This window comes from Anarhichas minor, unplaced genomic scaffold, assembly GCF_050575085.1.
Source record: "Anarhichas minor isolate MPS153535 unplaced genomic scaffold, ASM5057508v1 ptg000136l, whole genome shotgun sequence".
NCBI lineage: Eukaryota > Metazoa > Chordata > Actinopteri > Perciformes > Anarhichadidae > Anarhichas > Anarhichas minor.
Window position 1 is genome coordinate 20,182,405 of NW_027466582.1, and position 22,246 is coordinate 20,204,650.

General features: G+C 42.7%; 1 protein-coding gene across 1 annotated transcript; it reads left to right on the forward strand.

Annotated features, from left to right (window-relative positions):
• Window positions 1-1,278: 1,278 nt before the first annotated feature.
• flrt2 (fibronectin leucine rich transmembrane protein 2) lies at window positions 1,279-3,261 on the forward strand. Its single transcript, XM_076084693.1, has one exon. It carries the CDS (start codon window positions 1,279-1,281, stop codon window positions 3,259-3,261), a length of 1,983 nt encoding a protein of 660 aa, XP_075940808.1.
• Window positions 3,262-22,246: the final 18,985 nt, after the last annotated feature.

Genomic DNA, 22,246 nt, shown 5'->3' on the forward strand with positions numbered 1-22,246 from the left:
TCCATGCTGAAAAATAGCCTGTATCGATCATTTATTGCAGGTGGAGGGACTGAATTATTCTCCAATCCCATTCCATTTGACAGCTCATGTATGTCACTCCGGTAAGAGCCTGAGCCGATATGCACGGCCCCCGTTCCTCGATTGCGTCTCCTTTGTTTTGTAATTCCACTCTTCACAGTCTTAAATCTGGATTTTGGTGGTGGTGTGTTCAGGACGACACGTTATAACGAGCTCCTCCTTAGGCCACCGGCAAAACAATCGCCTCTGTTTACTGTAAGCACTTGTGTTTTAGTGGTGTACCTCTACCCACAGTGTCGTCACGTGTACTCTGTGCTGTATTTAGTTTTTCTCCAGGAAACATCTTGTGCATCCATGTTGGCACACACAGACGTGATGTCTGCATTAGCCTTATCTGTTTTTAGCATGTTTTCCATTAATTAAGCAGCGTCGAGGCTGCTCAGAACCTCTGTGGATCTGTGAGTGTGTCCTTGCAGTGCTCTATTCCCTCCTTTGATACAGCGGACGGGATAAAAGCCTTCTTTATGTCTGTGAAACCGGATGTGCAAGAGCTGTTCTGAATATTTATCAGATGGTTAGACTCTTTTTTTTTTGAATAGCCGGTGCAGAATTTGTCATCTGCAGTGAACGATGTGTTTTGTGACTGTCTTTGTGTTTTGGGGAGAGGGGGAGAGAGCGAGGGATGGAAAGACAGTTGGTATGTGTGTGTGTGCATGTTTGTATGTCAAATACAGAGACAGAGGAAGAGAGGGGGAATAGACACCCCCCTTTTTTCCCCAGAGAACAGGCCACCCCTAAATATACTAATCCAGCATTTCTTTGTTTTCCCACAGGTCTCTGGATCCAAATGTCACCCCCCTTGGACTCTGCCCTGGTCGGGGACCAGCAGTGTGTGACAGACAGGCGAGTGGAGCCTGCGGTGGCTCTCTACTGCGTGGCTTCAAATTGGCCCTGGCTGAGCTCTGCATGGAGCAAGGAGTGAAGAGTCCTGCTATGGTCTGATGTCTCAGCATGGATGGAGTCAGTCAGAGGACTGGCCACCACTAATGAGACCACCATTTTTCAGCTGAGGACTAGCATTTACAGGATTACTCCCACGGTTTCCCCTTATTTTCCAGCTAACTGCATCATTACATAACTCCCCTAGTTGGACTGTTCGTGGGGCGGGTTTTTGGTGGATATATACATCATTGCCTTTCTGATTTTCATATTTGTGAAAAAAAAAATTTAGTTTCCCTTTTGCCGTTTTGTTTTTCCACTATGGAGTTTCTGGCTGGACCCTGGAATAAAGATTGGGCTTCATTCTTGCAATTTTGGTTGACTGTCATCCTAAGCCTCCAAATGCAATTCAGCCCAGGTGCCTCTTGCCCGCAAGAGTGTCGTTGTGACACGCCGTTTGTGTACTGCAACGAACGCAGCCTGACATCAGTGCCTCTTGGGATAAAGGAGGGCTTCAAGGTCCTCTACCTACATAACAACCAGATAAACAATGCTGGCTTCCCTATGGAACTTCACAATGTGGCCACTGTTGAGACTGTGTATCTCTACGGCAACCAGCTGGACGAGTTTCCCATCAATCTGCCCAAAAACACCAGAGTCCTGCATCTTCAGGAGAACAATATCCAAACCATCTCCAAGGCAGCCCTGGCCCAGCTGACTCGACTAGAGGAGCTGCACCTCGATGATAACTCCATCTCCACAGTGGGGGTGGAGGAAGGGGCCTTTAGGGAGGCGATAAGCCTCAAACTCCTCTTCCTCACCAAGAACCACTTAAGCAGCGTTCCCATTGGCCTCCCCGAGGACCTGAAAGAGCTGCGTTTGGACGAAAACCGCATAGCTCACATCGCAGAGGAGGCCTTTCAGAATGTGACACGCCTGCAGCGCCTCCTGCTGGACGGGAACCTGCTGACGGACGAGGGCATTGCACCAGGGACCTTCCAGGACCTGGAAACCCTCCGTGAGCTGGCCCTGGCCCGCAATTCACTCACCTTCCCCCCTCCCCTCCTACCCAGCCAGTCACTGGTCAAACTCAGCCTGCAGGAGAACCAGATCAACCAGATCCCCGTGGCAGCCTTCGCTGACCTAATCAGGCTGGAAAAACTGGATATCTCCAGCAACCAGCTTCGGACTCTGACACAGGGTGTGTTCGATGGCCTGTCGAGCCTTCGGCATCTCATGGTGCGCAATAACCCCTGGCGTTGTGACTGTGCTGTGAAGTGGGTGGTGGTCTGGCTCAAGTCCTTGCCCACCTCCATCAACGCCCGGGGGTTCGTTTGCCTGAGTCCGGACAAGGTGCGTGGCATGGCAATCAGAGAGCTCACGCTGGATATCATAGAGTGTCCGGTAGAAGCTGACCAGCCGCCCTGGCCCACCCTCCGCTCCACTCCCCCTCCGCCACCCACAACCACCCCCATTACCACCATGTCCTCCACCCTCATCACCACATCCATCCCTTACTACCTTGACTCACCCTCCCCTCCCTTACCCCCAGTCCACAACAACCCCCCCGGGCCCCTGCCTCCTTACGAGGACCCGCTTCAGATCTCCTTCCAAGTGGTCAACTCGACCAACATCGAGGTGAGCTGGGCTTCCTACTTCACCGTCACAGCCTACAAGGTCACTTGGGTCAAAAGGGGCCAAAGCCAAATAAACGAAGGAATGCGGGAGAGGACGGTGAGCGGGGACCGGCGGCACATTAGCCTCAGCAACCTGGAGCCCCGATCCGTGTATCGGATCTGCGTGCACGTTCTGGACACCCTTAACTCCTACAGGCCCGGAGAGGATACTATATGCTCCGAGGCCAGGACCAAGGCTGTTGTGTCTACCAAGCCTCCCGGCAGAGAGCAAGCTCCCCAGGAGAGCATCAACTCCACGCTGCTAATGGCTGGGATCATAGGCGGGGCAGTGCTCATCATCCTGGTTACGCTGCTCAGCCTGTTCTGCTGGCACATGCACAAGAAGAGCCGGTCGTCTTCGGCCAAGTGGAAATACAACCGGGGCAGGAGAAAAGACGACTACGGCGAGGCCGGAACCAAGAAGGATAACTCCATTCTGGAAATGACTGAGACCAGTTTCCAGATAGTGGCGCTGAACAATGAGCAGCTGCTCAAGGGAGATTTCCGCATCCAGCCCATCTACACGCCCAACGGGGGCATCGGATTTAGAGACTGTCACCTCAGTAACAACAGCATAGCCTACTGCAAGAGCAGCAACGTGCCCAGTACAGAGTTCTGCCACACGTGATGCAGCAGCACATAGTACAGCGGCATTCACACACACACACACATAATAGAAACACTTATTACATGCATAAATACACACACATACCCCGTTTGTGAAGACAATAAAAAACTTAAAAATTCTAGTGAAATATAACTGTACTATATATATTTCCAACTTCTGTCTACGATGTAATTTATACTGTGGATGCTATCTTTTTTATTCTTAGAAAAGAGATACAAATGTTTCTTTTTTTATAACCAGCAGGGTTTTGAAAGTTGTTTTAATGGTCAGTACTGTACATGAACATGGATTTGTACAATCACGGCACCCTGGGTGTAGCTTCTGACTGTCAGCCTCGGAAATGTTGGGGCGCTTAGAGGACCGGGATCCTTTGCTAACCACAGAAGCAGAATATGGCCTTTTTTGCTCTTTGAAACACTGCGAACACTCCCCAGTCCAACAGAACAGTAGTAAAGACAACACAGCACAGGGGAAATCCAAACAGTGCTGATTAGAGCTCTCTGGAAATATAGCACTGGTTCATTGGTGGTATGTTGTAAAAAAGGACTGAAGTGCACTTTCTTATTAATGGAAGCCAGGCAGGAAATGAGCGGAGGTGGTGATCGCATGTGAGGGATTGTGGACGGCTGAGTTGGGAGAATGTCATCGATGCTGTTGAAAGGCCTCAACTGAGATTTCCCAAAAGTGCCTTAACACTAAAAGCGTCTTTGTTCTCCTGGTTTACAGTTGGAACAAAGGTGGGCTTAGTACGAGAGACACTTTTTTTGGAAAACTCTGGAAAAGGATGTCATTTTAGTGAGGCGGTGCAGTTATTAACACGAGTTTAAAACGGAACAAAGGATTATTGTCCATAATGAGGTGCATGGATGTGCTGAGTCTCGCAGATCCTTTTGAAGAAATTCCCAAATTAGTTCTGCATCTTTTTTAGTTTTATCCCTGTTTTGGCAAGTGAGGCCACAAGGGGGCAGTTTGCCTCAGCGCCGTGTGTGGGACAGAGGATCAGAGGGCAGGGCAGACAGAGAGGACAAAAACAAAAGCTGCATAGATCACTTTACCTCCACCATTCCCCTGGAGTCCATTACCCAGACGACATTACTCATCCGGCTACTTAATGATGTGGAATCATTTCAAACCAACAGTGTTTTCTGTGTTTGGTGGCTGAATGATATGGATTTTCACCACTGTGGTCTGTCATGAGGGGAAAGCCTCTGTCCCTCCCTGTGTGTGTGTGTGTGTGTGTGGTTGGAGAGTGATGAATTCTGAGAAAGCACACACATAATGACAATCATACACCCACTTATTTGGCCCATGTCCTGGCGGCGTTCATTAGGCTCTGTGATAAATGAGGAAATCCCAACATGATCCTCACAATGCTGCACAGTTGTGACCGAGCAGCTCGTCCAGCGTCTCATCACTCACCCCTTTGTTCTTCATTGATGGTGCGCTCACCTGAACAATGCAGCCGCTCACTTCACATCATCAGTCCCTGCAGTGATGATCCTCACCCCGTCTCCTCTCACTGTCTGTCTGTCCGTCTCACGGCCCCTCAGCTCCTATGCATGCTGTGGCCGCAGCTCTTTGCATGCGAGGTGGCAGTGAGAAGTCTTCATTATGCACTTCTTAAGCTGACTTTATTTGATTTGACAAGATTTTATTTTGAGGGGCCAAGCTTAAAGAGCCCTCCCTCCCTTTTCCCTCTCTCCTCATAATCCTCGACCAAAAAAGGGAGAAAATATGTAGACCTTATTTTCACTTGGCTGCATGGAGCTCACGCTGGGAGACGAGAGTGTCTGTTAACTCTTTGCGAGACGCACAGATTATTCAGCCGCGCAGAGAGCCGACGCAAAACTGGGCCGAACAATTTAGACGAAGTGATTTTTAAGGGCTTGTACTGGAGTTATTCCAGAGTATCTCTGAGAGGATTTACCTCAGCAGTCGGGATATCTCAAAGAGTAGCTGCATTTACTGTAATTCCAGCAATAGCTCCGATCACCATCACCTGGGCTTTAATTTAAGGTGCCAGACTCCCACAGCCCCGGTGTTCCACTAAGACAACACTCTGAACAGTAACACAGTGAATGAATGGAATCTGTACACATCATGTAGTGTCACATTATGTCTTAAAATCTTGTTTTCATTAAGACAACTGACACATTTTTGATTTATTTGCTGGATGTTCATGTTGAAAAGACAAAATCAAGAAAATATTGAAAGCAATAGTTCAGTTTTGGGAAATTCTCTTATTCACTTTCTTGCTGTGAGTTATACGAGACGATTGATACCACCCTGATGTCTGTATGCTAGATATGAAGCTATTGATAGCAGCTCGTGAGCTTAGCTTAGCATTAAGACTGTAAACTGGGGGAAACAGCTAGCTGGCTCCGTCCAAAGCTAAGAAAATCTGCCGTAAAAGCACAAAGTGTCACTTTTACACCTTGTTTTTTGTATGCCTTAAACAAACGACATATATTGTGTTAGCGAGTTAAGTTTCCTTTAGATATAGCTAGGCTAGCTGTTTCCCTCCGTTTCTTTATGCTAAGCTAAGCTAACTGTCTGCTGGTGGTGCTTCATATTTACTGTACAGACGTGTGATGTATCTTAATGAAATATTTGGCTGTCAACCTATTCCTTTAAGTGAAAAATAAGTAGTAATGTAAAATAACTTGATTTGCGTTGAAAAAATGATTGTAATGATTGTAATGGCAGATGACGTTCACTTTCTCTTTTCAGCAAAATCAGATTTAAAGAATCAGTACTTCAATATGTTCAGATTGGGTTTATTACTGCCAATATCTTCTGTGGTTATCAAAGCATCTCCACTTTTAATTTGAACCTTTTTCTACTAATACCCACAGCTGACCATAACCCCAGCAAGAAACACTTTATTATTTAGTATTCTTTTTTGGAGATGAAAGCCCTATTTGAAGTCCCATGCTGATCAAAAGGGGGGGGGGGGGGGGCTCAAACTGTTACAACATATAGCTTCTCCCCCCCCCCCGTCTGTGAATGTGTAACAGAGACCCTACAGATATTTGCCTTACCTTTTATGCAGGCCTGAATGATTAGCTCAGAGAGCGCTTAAGTGGGAGGAAGAAAGAATGAGACAGCGACGAGAACGCTGAAGAGAAAGCACATTTCTCCAACATTTTGCAGGCGTGGTTGGCGGCGACTATAACAGTATTAACAGGAAGAACAACACTAAGCGTGTAGGCACGGTAGCTAATGAGAGACTGTTCATCCAGAGAGCCAGACCCTACGCCGTGCACGGCTAACGATTCAGTCAGACGGGAGCTTCGGTGGCAGTTTTGCAGCGTACATTACTCTTAATTTTCTATTTGCTTGATGAAAGAACGCGGAGGCGTGACCGATGGAATTACACGAAACGTGTCACAGACCGCTAGCGTCAGGTTATTATTGTTTCAGAGGGCCAAGTCATTTCCCTTAAAGCTTATTGAATCACGTTGAAATAATCATGTTTAATCTCCGAGAGGTCAACTCAAAGAAAACCCGAGTGGTTGAAGACGTTTAAAGTCGTCTTCTCTTCCTGCAGGCCAAACCTTCACTGCTAATATCCATCAGTAACATTCATCAAAGGGGTTTTGCATGTACTGTATTTAGCTTCATAGCCTTTCATTTTTCATTTCTTTTCATCAAGCAACCAGCCAGTGGTGGTTTTTGGTAGAGTATGAGCAGGCGGACAGAGAGGTTTAGAGGGAGAAGGCTGGAGACTTACAGTGCATGTGAAGCGGCTGTGTCATCGAGACGCTGCAGTGTCACGTTAGCCACCCACACCAAGTTTTCTTAGGAACCAAAGTTAAATTTCTGTTCTCATGATGAAGTATTGATGTTGTTCCATGTATGTGCCTTGAGGTTGAACTTACAATGTAAAGTCCTTGAAAAACCTTTAAATGTTTTTGCACAAACTGTAAATACTTAAGTGAAGCTTTTTGAAAATAAAAGAGCCATTGGATTTGAGCGATCACTCTTTCTTTGTTTTAGACACGGAAATGAAAGTTTGTATTCTGTTGTGCTTTAATGAGAGATCCTACATTCTCTGTCTTTTGTATATTGGCGTTATGCGCTGGCAAGATGTTCGGCTATCTGAGGAGAGAGTTTGTAGATGAACACGGCCTGGCTCAATCTATTTTGGGTCAGACTCTAGCTATTCGGATCAGAGATGTGTGCCGTACCACACCATGCCAAGTTATCCTCTTATTTCTATACAGCAAGCTTGAGACATCTTAGCCGAACAACCGCAGCTTAGCGTTCAGCTGGGGAAAATCCAAGATACTCTCTGATTCTACTTGTAAGGCGCAACTAAGTCCCAGACTCTTTCTCCAAATCCCTGTGTTCTACCAAAGTCCAACGTTTTTTCCTCCCCATGACCACATCCCAGTGTTGCCTCTGCAACCTCCAGCCCGCTAAAAAACCCACATTAGCCCAAACCTAATTCACTATGACAATTAACCACAGGTTTTTTGCTGAAACATAGGAGGGTGTGCCACTCTGGTATTTTGAACGGGAAATGAATGTTTTTCTCAAAATTCCCACATGTCAAAATGTGATTTGTTATTGCACAATTGTAGGCTTTTTGGGGAGGCTTTGGCACTAAAATCATCTACTTTGCTGCTCTCCCCTCCATTTGCGTTGTGTAACGAGCAACATGAAAGGTTTGATCTCACCCCTGTGCATTCATCAGTCAACCACCAAGTCGGTGCGTAAGGTCCTTCTAACTACCAGCTAGTTTCAAACCAGTGATTTGTCAAATTTTGTTGCACCATTAAAAGTTAAAGGGGACACATGCTCATTTCCCAGTTCATACTTGTATTTTGGGATTCAACTAGAACATTTTTACATGCTTTCGTGTTCAGAAAACACATCTTTGTTCTCATACTGTGGTCTGAATTTACCTGTAGTCACTCTCTGTCTGAAACGCTCCGTTTTAGCACCCGTCTCTTTAAGGCCCTCTCCCAAAAAAGCCCAGTCTCGGCTTGCAAAGAAAATACGGTACACCTGTGCGAAGGTAGTTCTCAAGCCGTGGGCAGTATATTCTACTGTGACAGTGGAAGGCGAGCCAAACCCGATTGGATCAGACACCATGTGATTCAAGCAGCCAGACAGCCCATAAATAACTGACTGGGTTGTGTTATTTCATGGTTTGTGGGTTGGTAACACTCCAGATACACAAATGTATGTGCACAAGTACTGGTAAAGTTAATTTCTCACAGTATGGCCCCTTTAAAAATGTCTGTAACAATGTCCAATTAAAATCAATCATTTTATAAACAGGAAGTGAGCATCACAATCTGTAGCATAGCTTCCTAAATGACAGTTTTAAGGAGCCAAATGACACATTAACATGTCCTGTTATTGTTGGCATGTTTTATTTCAAAATGATTCATGGACAGATATATGCTTCAAAGTTACTATTATTAATATGAAAATATTATATTATGCTAACCTATCTTACATTATTAGGCCACTGCTGCGTTGATTTTGTGACATGCAATTTAAAAGCTTCCCAGTTTACATCATAATTTAACAGCATTGTATCAGGTGTCAGGTCAGATGTGTTTTATATGTTTTATATGACCTATTTTATTATATTCAAATGTTTCATATTGTCAGGCTAACTAATGTTAGTTTGTCAGTTCATTCGGTTAGCATCTGGCAGCTGTATTTATTAATGAATATATAGTAACAACCAGTGGTGGGAAGTACATTTAGTATTACAGTATTAGTATTGTATCTAAGTACTTTACTAGTCTTTTCTTTTTATTCTACTTAATACTTCTACAGCACTGCAATCCAGTGGGAAATATTGCAGCTACAGATGTGTGACTTCAAAAATGTATTTTATGTTAAAATTGTAAGATTCATTCATAAAATATGATGCATTGGGACGGACTGAATAACACAGTAGTAAGAACTAGCTGCACCTGAATCAACCCAAACAGTAAAATGCTATTTTCCACAAGCTATAATAACACAATATTTTATAATAAAACATTTTTCTGCATTATGAGTACTTTTACTTTTGATACTTTAAGTACAGTTAGCTCCTGATATGAGGCAGTGATTTCCAGCACAATTTGTGTCCCGACATTTGTGAATGTTATATGCTTCATTAAAAGAAGAAAAAAGGTTGTGTTTGTCATATTCCATATGGCAGAAACGAATGAAATGAGAATTCTTGCCTTTGAATTATGCGCTGAACAGGTGTTAGCTGTGTTTTTAATCGCTCCCTGCCAAAAGAACATTCCATTTCCTGCTTAATGCCAGCTCTCTCCAACAGCTTCACTTTGTGATCCTCGTTTAAGCATCTTCTAATCAGCCTCAATATGGAGGAAGGGTCATTAAAGGATGCAATTTAAAGCAATCTTATTTCAGGTGTTACAAACATCGACATCTGGTAGACTTTAACAGTGAACGGGTTCAAAGCGGTGCTCTGTTGTTATTCCCATCTTTCATTGGCCTCACTAGCCTTTAATTAAAGGCTGAATGCAGGTGAGCCCTCTGCCTCTTTCACAGTACTTCAGGCTAATGCGTGTGAGGATGGGTCACTGGATTTCTGCCCATTTGCTGCCAACAGTGAATGCCATGAACATTAAGTAAAAACCAGACTAAATCAACCAAAGATCACCTTGCCCTGCTTTGAAATGATAATCAAAGAAATACTAAATTGGTCCAAACAAGCAGCACGGTTCACATTTATTCCTGTGTGATGGTGAAAGAGAGAACAGCTTTGCAAGTTCTCTTTTCTCTTTTCCTGAGAGTGCTTACTCTATTTGATGCTAGTCTTTTAAATTTGACTTTGAGAGTTGAAAGGGACCAAAAGCACAGCACAGACTCTATAGGAATTCCTCTGACAGCATTTAAGCATGTGAACACAGGGGGGTATTTTAAGCAATCATCAATCAGGAGACTGTTTGCAGATGCAAATTCAATTTGTCCTCCCAGTTTTAGATTACCGAGCTGAAGATTACCATGTGAGGGTAAACGGCAAACACAATCCCTGCCTGTTTTTCTGCTTCAGCGGCTTTTGTGCTTTTGTGAGAATTGCTTTCAAAACAAGAAAACCACAGCACTTTCTTTAAAAAAAATGTACACAATAAACACTCTCCCCTTTCACAACTCATGAAAAGTAAATGGCCAGCTGCACAGAGCCGTAATTGGCGATAAAATGAGTTTTTACACGGTAAACTTTTGTCAAACTGCCTGAAATCCTCTCAGGCCTTGCAGGCATTTATAGGTGTGGACACAATGAAAGCACCTCCTGCTGTATACAGTATGATGCAACCTACTAACAGGATCCTGCAACAAATACTAGCATTGTGAAGCTTGCAGTGGTCCGTTTGTGTCGACGCCATATCCTAGAGGCATTGATTCAACATGCCTGGTTCTTTTCCAGGCTGTACTTTCACGATTAGATTCCATTATATTCTGAAGTACCTAGAATAGCAGGTGTGTTTCTCACATAGCTGTTTGACATTCAATTGTATATTTTTATTGTGTGAATTGCCTGCATTTGAATCAATTGACAAACTACATTGTGTCAATGTATTATTCTGCCAACATAGCACAGTATGCTCAGGATTAGTGTTTTAAGGAGTGAACGTGTTACCATCACTCTCCACTCCCCACGGTGCACAGCAGACTGTGGGTGCGTGGGATAGTTGCTGGTGTAGCAGTGGTGGAAGAAGTGTTCAGATCTGTTACTTCAGAATAAAGAGAAATACTATAAAAAATACTCAAGTCCAGCATTCAAAATCAGTATCAACTATTATCAGCTAAATGTGCTCGGTGGTTCTGCAGAAAAATGGCCCCTGTTCTTACATCGTCATCTATTGTTGATACTGGATCATTAATACCGATGCATTAAGTGTGTAAGAAATATATTACTGTTCTAGTTGGTGGAGCTGGAGCTAACTTAAATTGCTTTATACATGTTGGTTTTAAAATCCCAATGTTTTTTATGTAAAATCGTAAACATAAAATGGAATCACTCAAGTAGTGTCGGCTTACACGTGCTTCAAAAATGCACTTAAGTCTGCAATAAGTGTGATATCAACTATAGCCCTATAGCGGCTTTAGTGCCTGATTAAGTAGCTAGAGGTGTTCATCCGGAGTGTAGCATGTTAGCTTCAACATTACAGAAGAAAAAAGATCCCGCTAAACAGTGGTTCTCATAAAAGCTCCACATGATCAGCTTTAAATATGCTTCATGAATTATCTCATCATTAACCTGGTATTTATGGTGCTATGAGCTGAGTCAGGGATATATTTTGATAAGATAATGGAAAATCTTTCAAAAAAAAAGCTGCATACACATCTTAGCTATCTGCAGATTCAGTTCATTATGTATAAAATATCAAGGAGTCCAAAGCCTTTCTCTTGTTAAGATAACAATGTATATGTCTTCGCCTTGGTTTAAAATTCATCTTGAGTTGTTTGTACATGAAGCTACACAGATTGAAACTGATAAACTAATTGGCGATTCCTCCGTCTAGCATATGTTGCAGTGCCGGGTGTCTCAGAGAGGCTGCTGCCGTGAAAAAGGTGATTCCTCCAATCAGTATAGAGAAGTAATTGGTACGGATCTAAAGAACACTTGTCTGTGTGCTTTCCTTGATTGGAAGTAATTGTGTTTTCACCAACAGCTACTTGAATTTTCCGAAATAAACAATATTAATGTTGTAGAAGGGCGAGCTGGAGCTGATGTTTATGCATGCGCAACACATAACGGCAGAAACATCACTTCGCATTTGTAACACAATTATGGTTCTGGCTGCACGTCGTTGTTCCTGATGAGAAAGTCATTCATGGTTTAAACTAAATATGAACCGAACGTTTTCAACAATTAAAACACCACCTGTCAGCAAAACTTTCAGCAAGTTCCCCAGGATGTGGGCAGATGAAAGTTTGACTTTCTCCCCTGGATCACGTGCAGTATGGCAGGGCCTCCATGTGTTGGACCAGTGGGTCACAGGAGTCACAATTCCAGGCGGAGCAGAGCAGCTGTGACCTGGAGCCAGACTCCCCGTCTGGTCGGGTCGTAATGAATGAAGACGCTGATGAATAGGGAAGGCAAAAGGTTCAAGGCTTTCTGGAGGTGACCAAGAGGAAACTCGAAAAAATGGTTTCTCTTGTTTTATTTTAGGGCTAATCAGGCTCTTGCTCCTTTTCAGAGAAAAAAACAGAACATTTCCAGTGTTATATAAAGTGTTTTCGTGTTTTTTTTCTAATGAGCATATCAAAAGCGGCAAAGGGAAAGTGAGAGGATGAATAATAGATGCCGACAAATGACTAAGATCGCAAAAGACGGGAATAATTCTATATTTGAGAATGAAACTCTGACCCTTAATGTCTCGATGGAGATGCAACATGAACATTTGGGATGTCACTCCAAACAAGTTACTCCCACAACAAGGCCTTAGGATGTATTTATGACGCTGACAATGACTTGTCAGTCAGACCCAATGACTTGCTCATTGAGGGTCAAGTTCTCCAAACATGATATGGTGAACCTTGATAAAAGGCAATGTAGTCTGTACACTAAAAGTACCAACTCATATACCTTGGCATAAATAATACAACAAGTGTTTACGACTTAGAAATAAACATGTTCAACATCCAGACTTCTTTATTCTGCAAAATGTAGTTATTAATTGTGTTAAATCAACTCTTCTTTTGTCATTAACTTGGTGTAATTAGATCATTTTGTCAATTTCAAGCCAGATCAACTTAGAAATTCAAAGTGTGTATAATGTAGAATATGAGTTCCTAATATTTTTAATTGTTAAATTAACATGTGAAAAAAGTTGTGAAAATGTAAGATTAAATTATACATTAAATAAATTGGACAAAAAAGAGATGAAGGGAAATATTTAATATGAGACTTTCTCAACTTTTCCATTTTTACAGTGCATGAAGGCGACGTCTGTTCAGGTATGTTGTTGGCTCAAGTTTCAACATTATATTGTTCTATTCCATTTTTTCAGAATCTCTTCTGCCTTGAGTTCACATAATGCAAAATCCTGCAACTGTGATATAAGAACAGAGGGAGGACTGAAGTCTCCTTTAGTCATGGAGTCCTTGTTCACAGCTGCATTCTTTGGGCTGAAGTCATGAATACCCTCCTTAGTGAAAGTAAAGTCCGTGGTACTGCGGGCTCAGAACGAAGCTTTATGAGCAATCATATTCTCCCATTTGTGATGGAAAGACCGCTAAGTGTTTGTTTGTTGCCTGGTAAACATCTGCAGCTGATGTAACACTGGAAAATAGCTTTTGGTGTGCACTCAAGTGAGGCGGAGATTAAAGTTCATCTTTGGTAAGAAATCCATGGTGATTGTTTTGATCTTGTGTTGTTATTTTAAATTGTTTTAAATTGTACCCAAAGAAGCAATTGAGGTTAATTTTCCACCTTTATAGCACCCCGTACATTCTGGAGGCTATCAATGATGCAATCATTTAATTAATTCAGAATAGTCGAGGCGCACTAATCTGGTTTGTTACATTGTATCAGTTCAATTCCAAGGGCCACACAGGTAGTCAACCTGCTGGGGCCAGATGTTGTCTGATTTGAGCTTTCCTATGCTACTATGCTATTCCCTACCCTGTCAACTAAAAAGGACATTCCCATGCAACAAAACTGCACTATGAATTACCTTTAGAAGGAAAGATATTTTATCGGGGATAACATTTGTGTTTGATGTATCACATGTCTAATGATAGCCTGCGGAAGTTCACGCACGGAGGAAGTCGGGTCGGTGGAACAAACACAGGACTTTAACCCAGGAGACCGCTGTTTGTGTCACATGTGAAACTAAAAGTCAGAATTCACTTATTTTAATTTACATCCATAGCTTGAATAACTTAACAAACTCGTTTCAAAGTGTTTAAAACTGCGACCGTAATCTGGGAGAAAATTTGTTTCCCTCCAAACATATTTGAGAATGCAGTTGAGTTGTATGGGAACGTCATTTTGAGACGGTAGTTATTCTGTACGTTAGTAACCCCATGTTGTGATTTTAATCACTTTAATATAGTCATCTAGAGCTGTGGTTACAGGATCACAGTCATGTGAGCTTTGCCATCATTGAATCCATGACATGTGATAGTTATAATAACACAAAGTAAACAGGATTCAGTTATAATTTCGTGTATGAAAACGTTTTAGAAACATATTATCTTATTTGACCATGTTCATTACAATGTTAATACTGCATAATATTTTTACACAAATAGTACCGCAGAAGTAGTGTTATGTATGTTAAAGATTTGCTTTGTTAATTCACTGTTGCAGCCTAATTGTTGTTTTCTTGCTCCTGAAGTTTTCAATAGTTTCAAATGAGCTCTAAACTCTTCAGGATTTTAAATAATCCAGGAAAATAGGAATGTGTGTGTGTGTGTGTGTGTGTGTGTTGTAGCTACAGAAACTTTGTTGGAAATTCATCATTTTAATCTTCTAGTTCTGTCCTTGGCTGCAAGAAATAATCAGGAAATGTACTGCTGTTTCTATTGCTCCCCAACTACCTGCTGACATCTTAGAACTTGTTGTCGAGACTATTTTTTGACTTGCTGAAAAATTCAAGGGCCTGTCTCGTTCTCTCTTGAACTCTCGTTTCCAGTTTCATGTCTTCTCGCTGAACCCGAGCCAATCTTTCCAGTCCCAAACAAACATCTCAGTCTAAATTGGGAGCTCATTAGAGTCTCACACATCCACCGAGAGCACGGAAAAGTGAGACTCTGGGCCAATCTTAATATGCGTTCTTGTCTGTACTTGTGTTCTCGTGGACTTGTGAAACGTCATCAGTCGGAAAGTACCGTTCCAATTGAAAAGTCTGCATCGGGCCAAGCACGGTCCGAATGCCCGGATGTGACTTGCTCCGCCCATTTTACTGGGGATGCATCGGAGGTGACTTGTGTGTACTTGGGACAGCCAAATATCCCAGAATGCACTTCGCACCAGCAACAGGGAACAATGGCGGAGGAGAAAACACAACTCAAAGTTGAAACTTTAAAGTCATTTTAGGATTTTTGTTTAGGCAAGAAGTTAGTTGTTTACGCATCAAATCTGTGGCTGGTTTGTCATTCAGCTTACTTAAAAATCTGCTCCGACAATTCCGACAATGTGAGATGTTGCTAGCGGGAACGGCAGTAAACCAGCACCGGGGGGTCAGCGCTCACTTTACCCGCCCGGGAACAGCCTTATCTCGGCAGTAAACCTCGCCAGCACCGGGGGTTCAGAGGCAAGTCTTTTTGAAACTTGTCGCGTAGCGTTGTCCTCGTCGGCAAAGCGTATAGCATTCCGGATCCATATATATAATGAGTTTACTCTGGTTCTTCACTGTAAAGTACTTTCACAACCAAATATGACAAATATATATATATATATATATATATATATATATATATATATACAATTATATGTATATACTGTATATATATACTGTATATATATATATCATTTATTTTAAATGAAAACGAAAACCTAACCCTAACCCTAACAAAAGTAGGGTTGTCATATTTAGTTTGATTATAAAAATACTTTACAATAAAAAAACTGATTAAACTCATTAGCAAGACCAGCTGAGGCAGTGATGTCATCAAGTATGCTGCTGTTCCAATTGCAGAATAACTGTACTTGTGTCCTCCCGTCCTTGGGAGTCTGGACTCCCAAGTTCAAACTCCCAAGTCCGTACTCCAAAGTACACAAGTCCGTACTTGGCATACTTGGTATTGAGAAAGGCCCACTATGAATTGATTTCTCTATATCTGGACTGTAAAAAGCAGAGTGCATTAGCACTAGAGAGGATGAACGCTGCATTTGAGATCAGGAGAGAGGTGTTGAATTAAACAGACATGTTTAACAAGCTGTTAACAGCTCTCACTATCCCACTCCCCCTCTTTTTCCTTTTCTCCCGCTGTAAGTAACGGAGACAAAAACCAGCCGCGGCCTGAATGGGAACGAGTTCCCATGAGAAGGCGCAGAGAACAGGGCCGCTGTGGAGAGGTGGTGACAGTTCACACAGCGAGACACGAGAGGAGTCCACCCGAGACAAAGAGCAGAAGCTCTTTTGTCTCGCAGCTGGGGAGAGCGTGGTTCAAATCTGTTTAAATGTTATGGCGGGTAGGAATGGTTCTTATGGGCCCCGGGTCCGGAGTGCACATTACATGTTAATGACTTGGAACACAGACAGCAGAGCAGAGGCTCAAACTGCCAATTAAGCATATGCTGCAGACGCCACTGGTGTTCAGACGCAACCATCTGATAGCGCTCAAGCTTGGCCTGCAGATCTGAATCTCTCCATGGGACGTGGAGGCACTCCAATGGTGAGTCATGAGCCACAGACATCTTTGAAAACCACAGAGGAATATAAGCAGCGGCTGATTGGACATCACTCATTCAGCTCCGTCCTCTGTCAATGCTTCATTCTTGGGCCAGGGCTCACCACTGCCTCTCTGTTTCTCACTAATCTGTTTAGTCTGACGCTTGGTCATGATGTTGTCGATCTGTGAATAAGTAAACAAACTGTACTCCAAAGCTTTAGCACTTCAATTATTCCGTGAAAGTGCTGAACCGCTGAGGAGTGGCTTGTAATTAAAGTGACTTTAGGCTGGAAAATGTGTTATTACTGAAGAGGAAGGAATTCCACACCTATTAAAATGCCAAACTTTTTTGAGCACTGTACCGTACTGTATATGCAGCGCTTATTAAACGAGGGCAAATCAGCTTCTAGGGCAGGCCCGTGCTACCCTCTGCCACCCCTCTTCCCCTGCCCATGTTATAATATTGACCAGCAGTGTAATGAGGCTTTTTATGATGAATGAAAAAAAGTCAAAGTGAAAAGAAATCTCTTCCTATTGATCTACACCCAGGGCCAGAGGTAAAATGCAAAACAATTGATTGCACAACTCGCCCACTTCTGGTCAATATTTAGTCGAGGCCCTTCTTGGCAGCAGCTGCAGATTCCATTGTGTGTGGATAGGTCTGTCTCAGGTTGCACGTCTGTAAGTTTTCCCCATTTTCTTTGCCAAAAGCGTTCAAGCTCTGTGAAGTTGCATGATGCACATGAGTTTGTCTCATGTCCAGCCACCAATTCTGGATTTGATTGGACTTGGCCGATCTGTTCCTGTGTGGCTTCAGCTTTCTGTTTATCCTCTCAGAAGTTCTCTTGCACACTCGCAGACACGGTTGCTCTGTTTTTTTCTCAGTTCAATTGATCTTTTCTTCCACAAGCCTGTCAGGGCCTGCTGCAGAGAAGTGTCCCCTCAGCATGGTGCTGCCACCGCCACACTGGGGATGACATCATTACGCTCGGAAGGGAAATCATAACATAATCAAATATTTACTTTCACCTGCTTGCTTTTACTCAAAATGTTACTCATGAAATTATGATATTAGAACATCATTTAGCTAAAATTAATACATAAGGAGGACATAAACATAAATTATATAAAGTAAAAGACAAATCAAAGAAAACATACAGAAAGAGAGAGAGAGAGAGAGAGAGAGAGAGAAAGAAAGAGAGAGAGAGAGAGAGAGAGAGAGAAAAAAAAAGATAGAGAGAGAGACACAACAAAGAAACACAAGAAAGAGTAACACAACATAATTGTTCGAGTTTCTAATAATCAGGTTTGAGGTATATACTGCCTGTATATAATTCATGTTTATTTCCACCACTACGACATTCTAAATACCATTTGCTCTATGTTTGTGCATCCCCTTCAGAGGCGGATCATTTCTCCCTGTAAGACCGACAGTTGCACTTAACTTCATCAAACATAGCGGAATACACTATCATCCTCTGTAAACATCTTGTCTCCTATTCTTTCCCCATATATACGTATATATATATATATATTTAAATAAACCAAGTCTGAAAAAAGGTCTCAAGCGACCTCAGTTCGTACCAGTAAACAGACTGATATCAGTGAGATACAATTACAGGAAGTAAGACTACATGCATGTATGGTTTCCTGTTAATCCTTTGTGTGTAGGCAGGTCTTCTGAACCTCAAACCCCACTAACAACGACAACTACTATATGAAATGAAAATACAGTGAATAGTAGAAGAAATAGAAATAGTATATTGGATTTCATTAAAATTGTATCCAATACAACTTGAATTAATCAATGAATTTTCCTTTCTTTTCTGTCAAAAACATCTAGTCAGTGGGAATCTGCTGAAGGAGTAAACATGATTCTTCCAAAAGAGCGTGTGTCATTTGGTGTTTGGGTGATGCTGTCTGGCACGTTGCCCTCACATAGGTATGTCATTAAACCAGTCAGCCCTTCTATGGAGGCATCTGCATTCATTAAAGATAATAGATGATATGTTGGCTGAGATGGTAATCAAACGAGTTTCTGCTCACCGCAGGCAGCGATTCAGTTCACTCAGGCTGCCTGTGATCTTTGTCGTACACGGCACAGACCAGGACCTCATATTGTGCTATTGTTGAAGGTTCATTTTCTCCCCGATATGCAAGCAGCAAAATCAACAGTGACAATTCAATTTTCCACGCGTTCCACGACCGCTCAGCCACTCCTGAGCCTCAACCCCACACATCTGCTGATAAGCGTCTCCGCACACCGAGGAAAGTTGGTGCCAAAAGCAGTTTGCACAGCATCTCTTTGACCTTGGCATGATTGCCTGTGAGGCACTTTAATTTAATCAGCTTCCCAAGCTTGATGCTGTGCTCATTGTTAAGGGGAGCAGGACTGGGGAGCGCTGTGTCCACACATGCACACACACACATGAAGGCGTACTCCTGCTCGTGCTGAGGCAAGGTTAGCAACGGTCCGAAGCTCCAGGGACCTGGGCCTCACATCCACACAAAAGCCAACACACAGGCATCGCCATCAAACGGGGCCGTCTCTAATTATGTCATCAATCAGGGACGAGATGACGGGCAGGTACTCAATTAATGGCCATTGGAATGCAGCGCAGAGTCTTCGGGCGCTGTGCCATCTCTGTCATCTTAGGCAGGCAACAGGACATGCACATCAATGCACTTGGAAAATGCATGGGGCTGGGGCTAGGACACAGACATGCAGCCGCTGTAGGAGAACCGAGGAATGTTAAGGCTGCATTCTTGCTGCACGGCCGCAGAATTATTCGGCTACTTCTGAGAGAATTTGTAAATACATCGTTGTGAAGATTATTATGCCGTATTAGTGCTGCGATGCCCTTCTTCTTTAGCTGTCCTGGTTGCAATGAAAATAATTTCTATGATGTAGAAATGTAAATTTAATTGGCCTAGCAACTATTCCAATTAAAAATAATAATAATTGGGTTTCATTTTGACCAAAGGTGAACATTGGGACTATGTTTAATCATTCACACAATATACCAATTAGCCAGATGTGGTGCTACGACTAGTCTGTACCAATCTGTACCTTTAAAAGGTGTCCTGTGGATTTTTTGACCAATAGTGTTTTGATGATGAAAACACCATGGATGTATTGGGAGAACTCAACACCGTTTTCCAACATAGCACCCCATAGCACCCAGTGTGTATGTCCTTTGACTATCACGAGAACAAACACAGAACTTTCAACCGCGAGACTGGTGTTCGACACCGTTTTGTGGTTTTGTTCGTGACAGTGTTCCTAAACCTAACTACGTGTTTTTGTTGCCTAAACCCTAACTGTACGTCGTTATTTTAAGCCCAACCATGATGTTTTTTCAATGTAATAATTCCTTCAGAGTGACAAAAAATACAGACAATCTGTACCTGTACAGGAAACCAGTAGATAGCATTTCATGACTATTTCACGAACTGCCGTGGGACTGTGTTGCATCTGCAGACGGCAGACAAGCAGCTCTTTGACAATTCACATTTGCTTCTGAATGCTGGATAACGTTTCTAACCGAACTCTTCCCTGGACAAATCGATCAACTGAGCTACAAGTAGCCCTTCTTTACGGCCAAGTTATCGGCCCGCTCCCAGTGGGCGAACAGCCACGCTATGAACGGGCTACTGCACTAGTTCATTCAAATATTCATTTCTAAAGTCTTCACATTTGCTGAAAAAGTTTTTCTCTACCTCTGGTTTGCATGATTTTTGGGCCCACAGAGCATGTGCATTAGCGTCCTCTGCTGACTTCATGTTGGCTCCCGCATATATGAATACAAAATGTATCACTGACACAATTGTCCAAAACGTTTTCAATTTGTCTGAAAGATTGCCTGAAATTATGATAATACATTTAAGGTTGATTCCAAAACAAATAAAATGCATTCTTCCTTTTACAGCGGCTCCTCTTTTTAATGGTTGCATAAGGGGAAAGGGTGTTTTGTGCTCAGTATGCGTCATGTGGCCTGCAATTCCAACCATCGCAATCATGTGGGGGACGCAATACTTGCGTAGTGCACGCAAGGTGTTATATTTCACTGATTGACAGAAAATAATGTCATAATGTGAGATAGAGAGGAAAAGACGGGGCGGAAGGAGATTGCTTGCAAACAAACATGCGAGGTCTAAAATATTCAAATAAATATTCTGAGGTATGAAATGCATTCAACTCCATGCATTTTGATGAATGTAAACATGTGTGTGTACAAGAATAACCCGTAAGGAACCCGAACTGTTTAGTAACTGCTCGTACATCATGAGGCACAATATGTGAGAAATGTGATTTCCAAAACATTTCCATGATTATCGATTTCTGCTTTCAATCAGACCTCTGAGAAAAGACTGATATTGGTATTGTTTTTAGCTCTGGCCCGGTGGCCAGCATGTTCAATAATGTAGGACGCCTGAGGAACAACAGGCTTCCAGTGTGTGCATGGAAGGACATGAGGCCATTATATTAAGTTACAGTCTCTTTAAGCTCATCATGAGAGTAATCATTTCATTCACAATTGGAAGATGATATTGAACGGTACATATAATCATTGCATTTAATAAAGGATGCAGACACATATGGAATCCGCATAATTTGTTTTCTGAGATGCAGAGGCCCGTCATCAGGGCATCTGTTTTACCCATCAGAGCCATTAGAACCCGCTCAAATGGACTTTGAGCGGTGATTTGGTTACAAAATGAATCGCACTGAAATTAATGATGTTCGATTGCTGTGCTAGCCCACTTGTGAGATGCTAACTGCATTCATTAGCCCCTGAACTGGGCAGGCGTGAAATGGCGCCCACGGTGTGTCAATGCTAGCCTCTGCCTCAATGTGCAGCACACAGCATTATCAGCTGCCGTCTGGACAAAGCCAACTGATAAATAGGAGGGGCAGAAATGCACTTAATCTGATTCATTTGATTAGTATTGGATGTGTTTTTTTTTTTCTCAACCTGGGCCTCTGAGAGGGAGTTTAGTCTGTGCGTCTGGTTGTGTGTTTATGTGTGAGTGTCGGCTGACGGATGTTCTTTCGGTCAAGCCATAAAAGTACCTCCCTAGCAAGTGAATTAAGGTGAAGCCAATACTTTTGCCACACCAACAGATTCTTTATACCAGCTGGATCGATAGCTGTCTGCAGTGGAGAGATATCCTGGGAACACCAGGGTGGACATTCCTTCTTGCATGTGCAGTTTTATACGTAGGCCAGCGTTGGCATTAAAGGCAGGGTTGGTCATCTTCTTCAAAAACATATTTTATGTTTATGCACAGGTAGACAGGTAGATGTTCATCGCTGCTCTTCTACAGCTTCTAGCTTAACAGCTGTGAGTATGATTTTTAATTACAGGAGTTAATACTGTCTGCCTTCCTTTGACATCTGGTTTCCAACTGGTATTCTCACCGAAACAGAAATGAAATCAATGATGACAACACGCTGTGGGAGGTGACTAGGGCTTTTGGTTGATTTAAAAATTTAAATGAACTAACTAAACTAAATTAACAAAAACATGTTAATGCCGAGATAGCATATTATTGACCTGTGTGGTTGGTAGGCTATTCATTACAGGTGGCACACGAGGGTATTTGGCTCAAATCTTTTAAATCCATATTTTCTCAATGTATCTATCATGTT

What these genes read in the sequence shown, in the direction of transcription:
- flrt2 (XM_076084693.1), top strand. Translation starts at nt 1,279, where the DNA reads ATGGAGTTTCTGGCTGGACCCTGGAATAAAGATTGGGCTTCATTCTTG.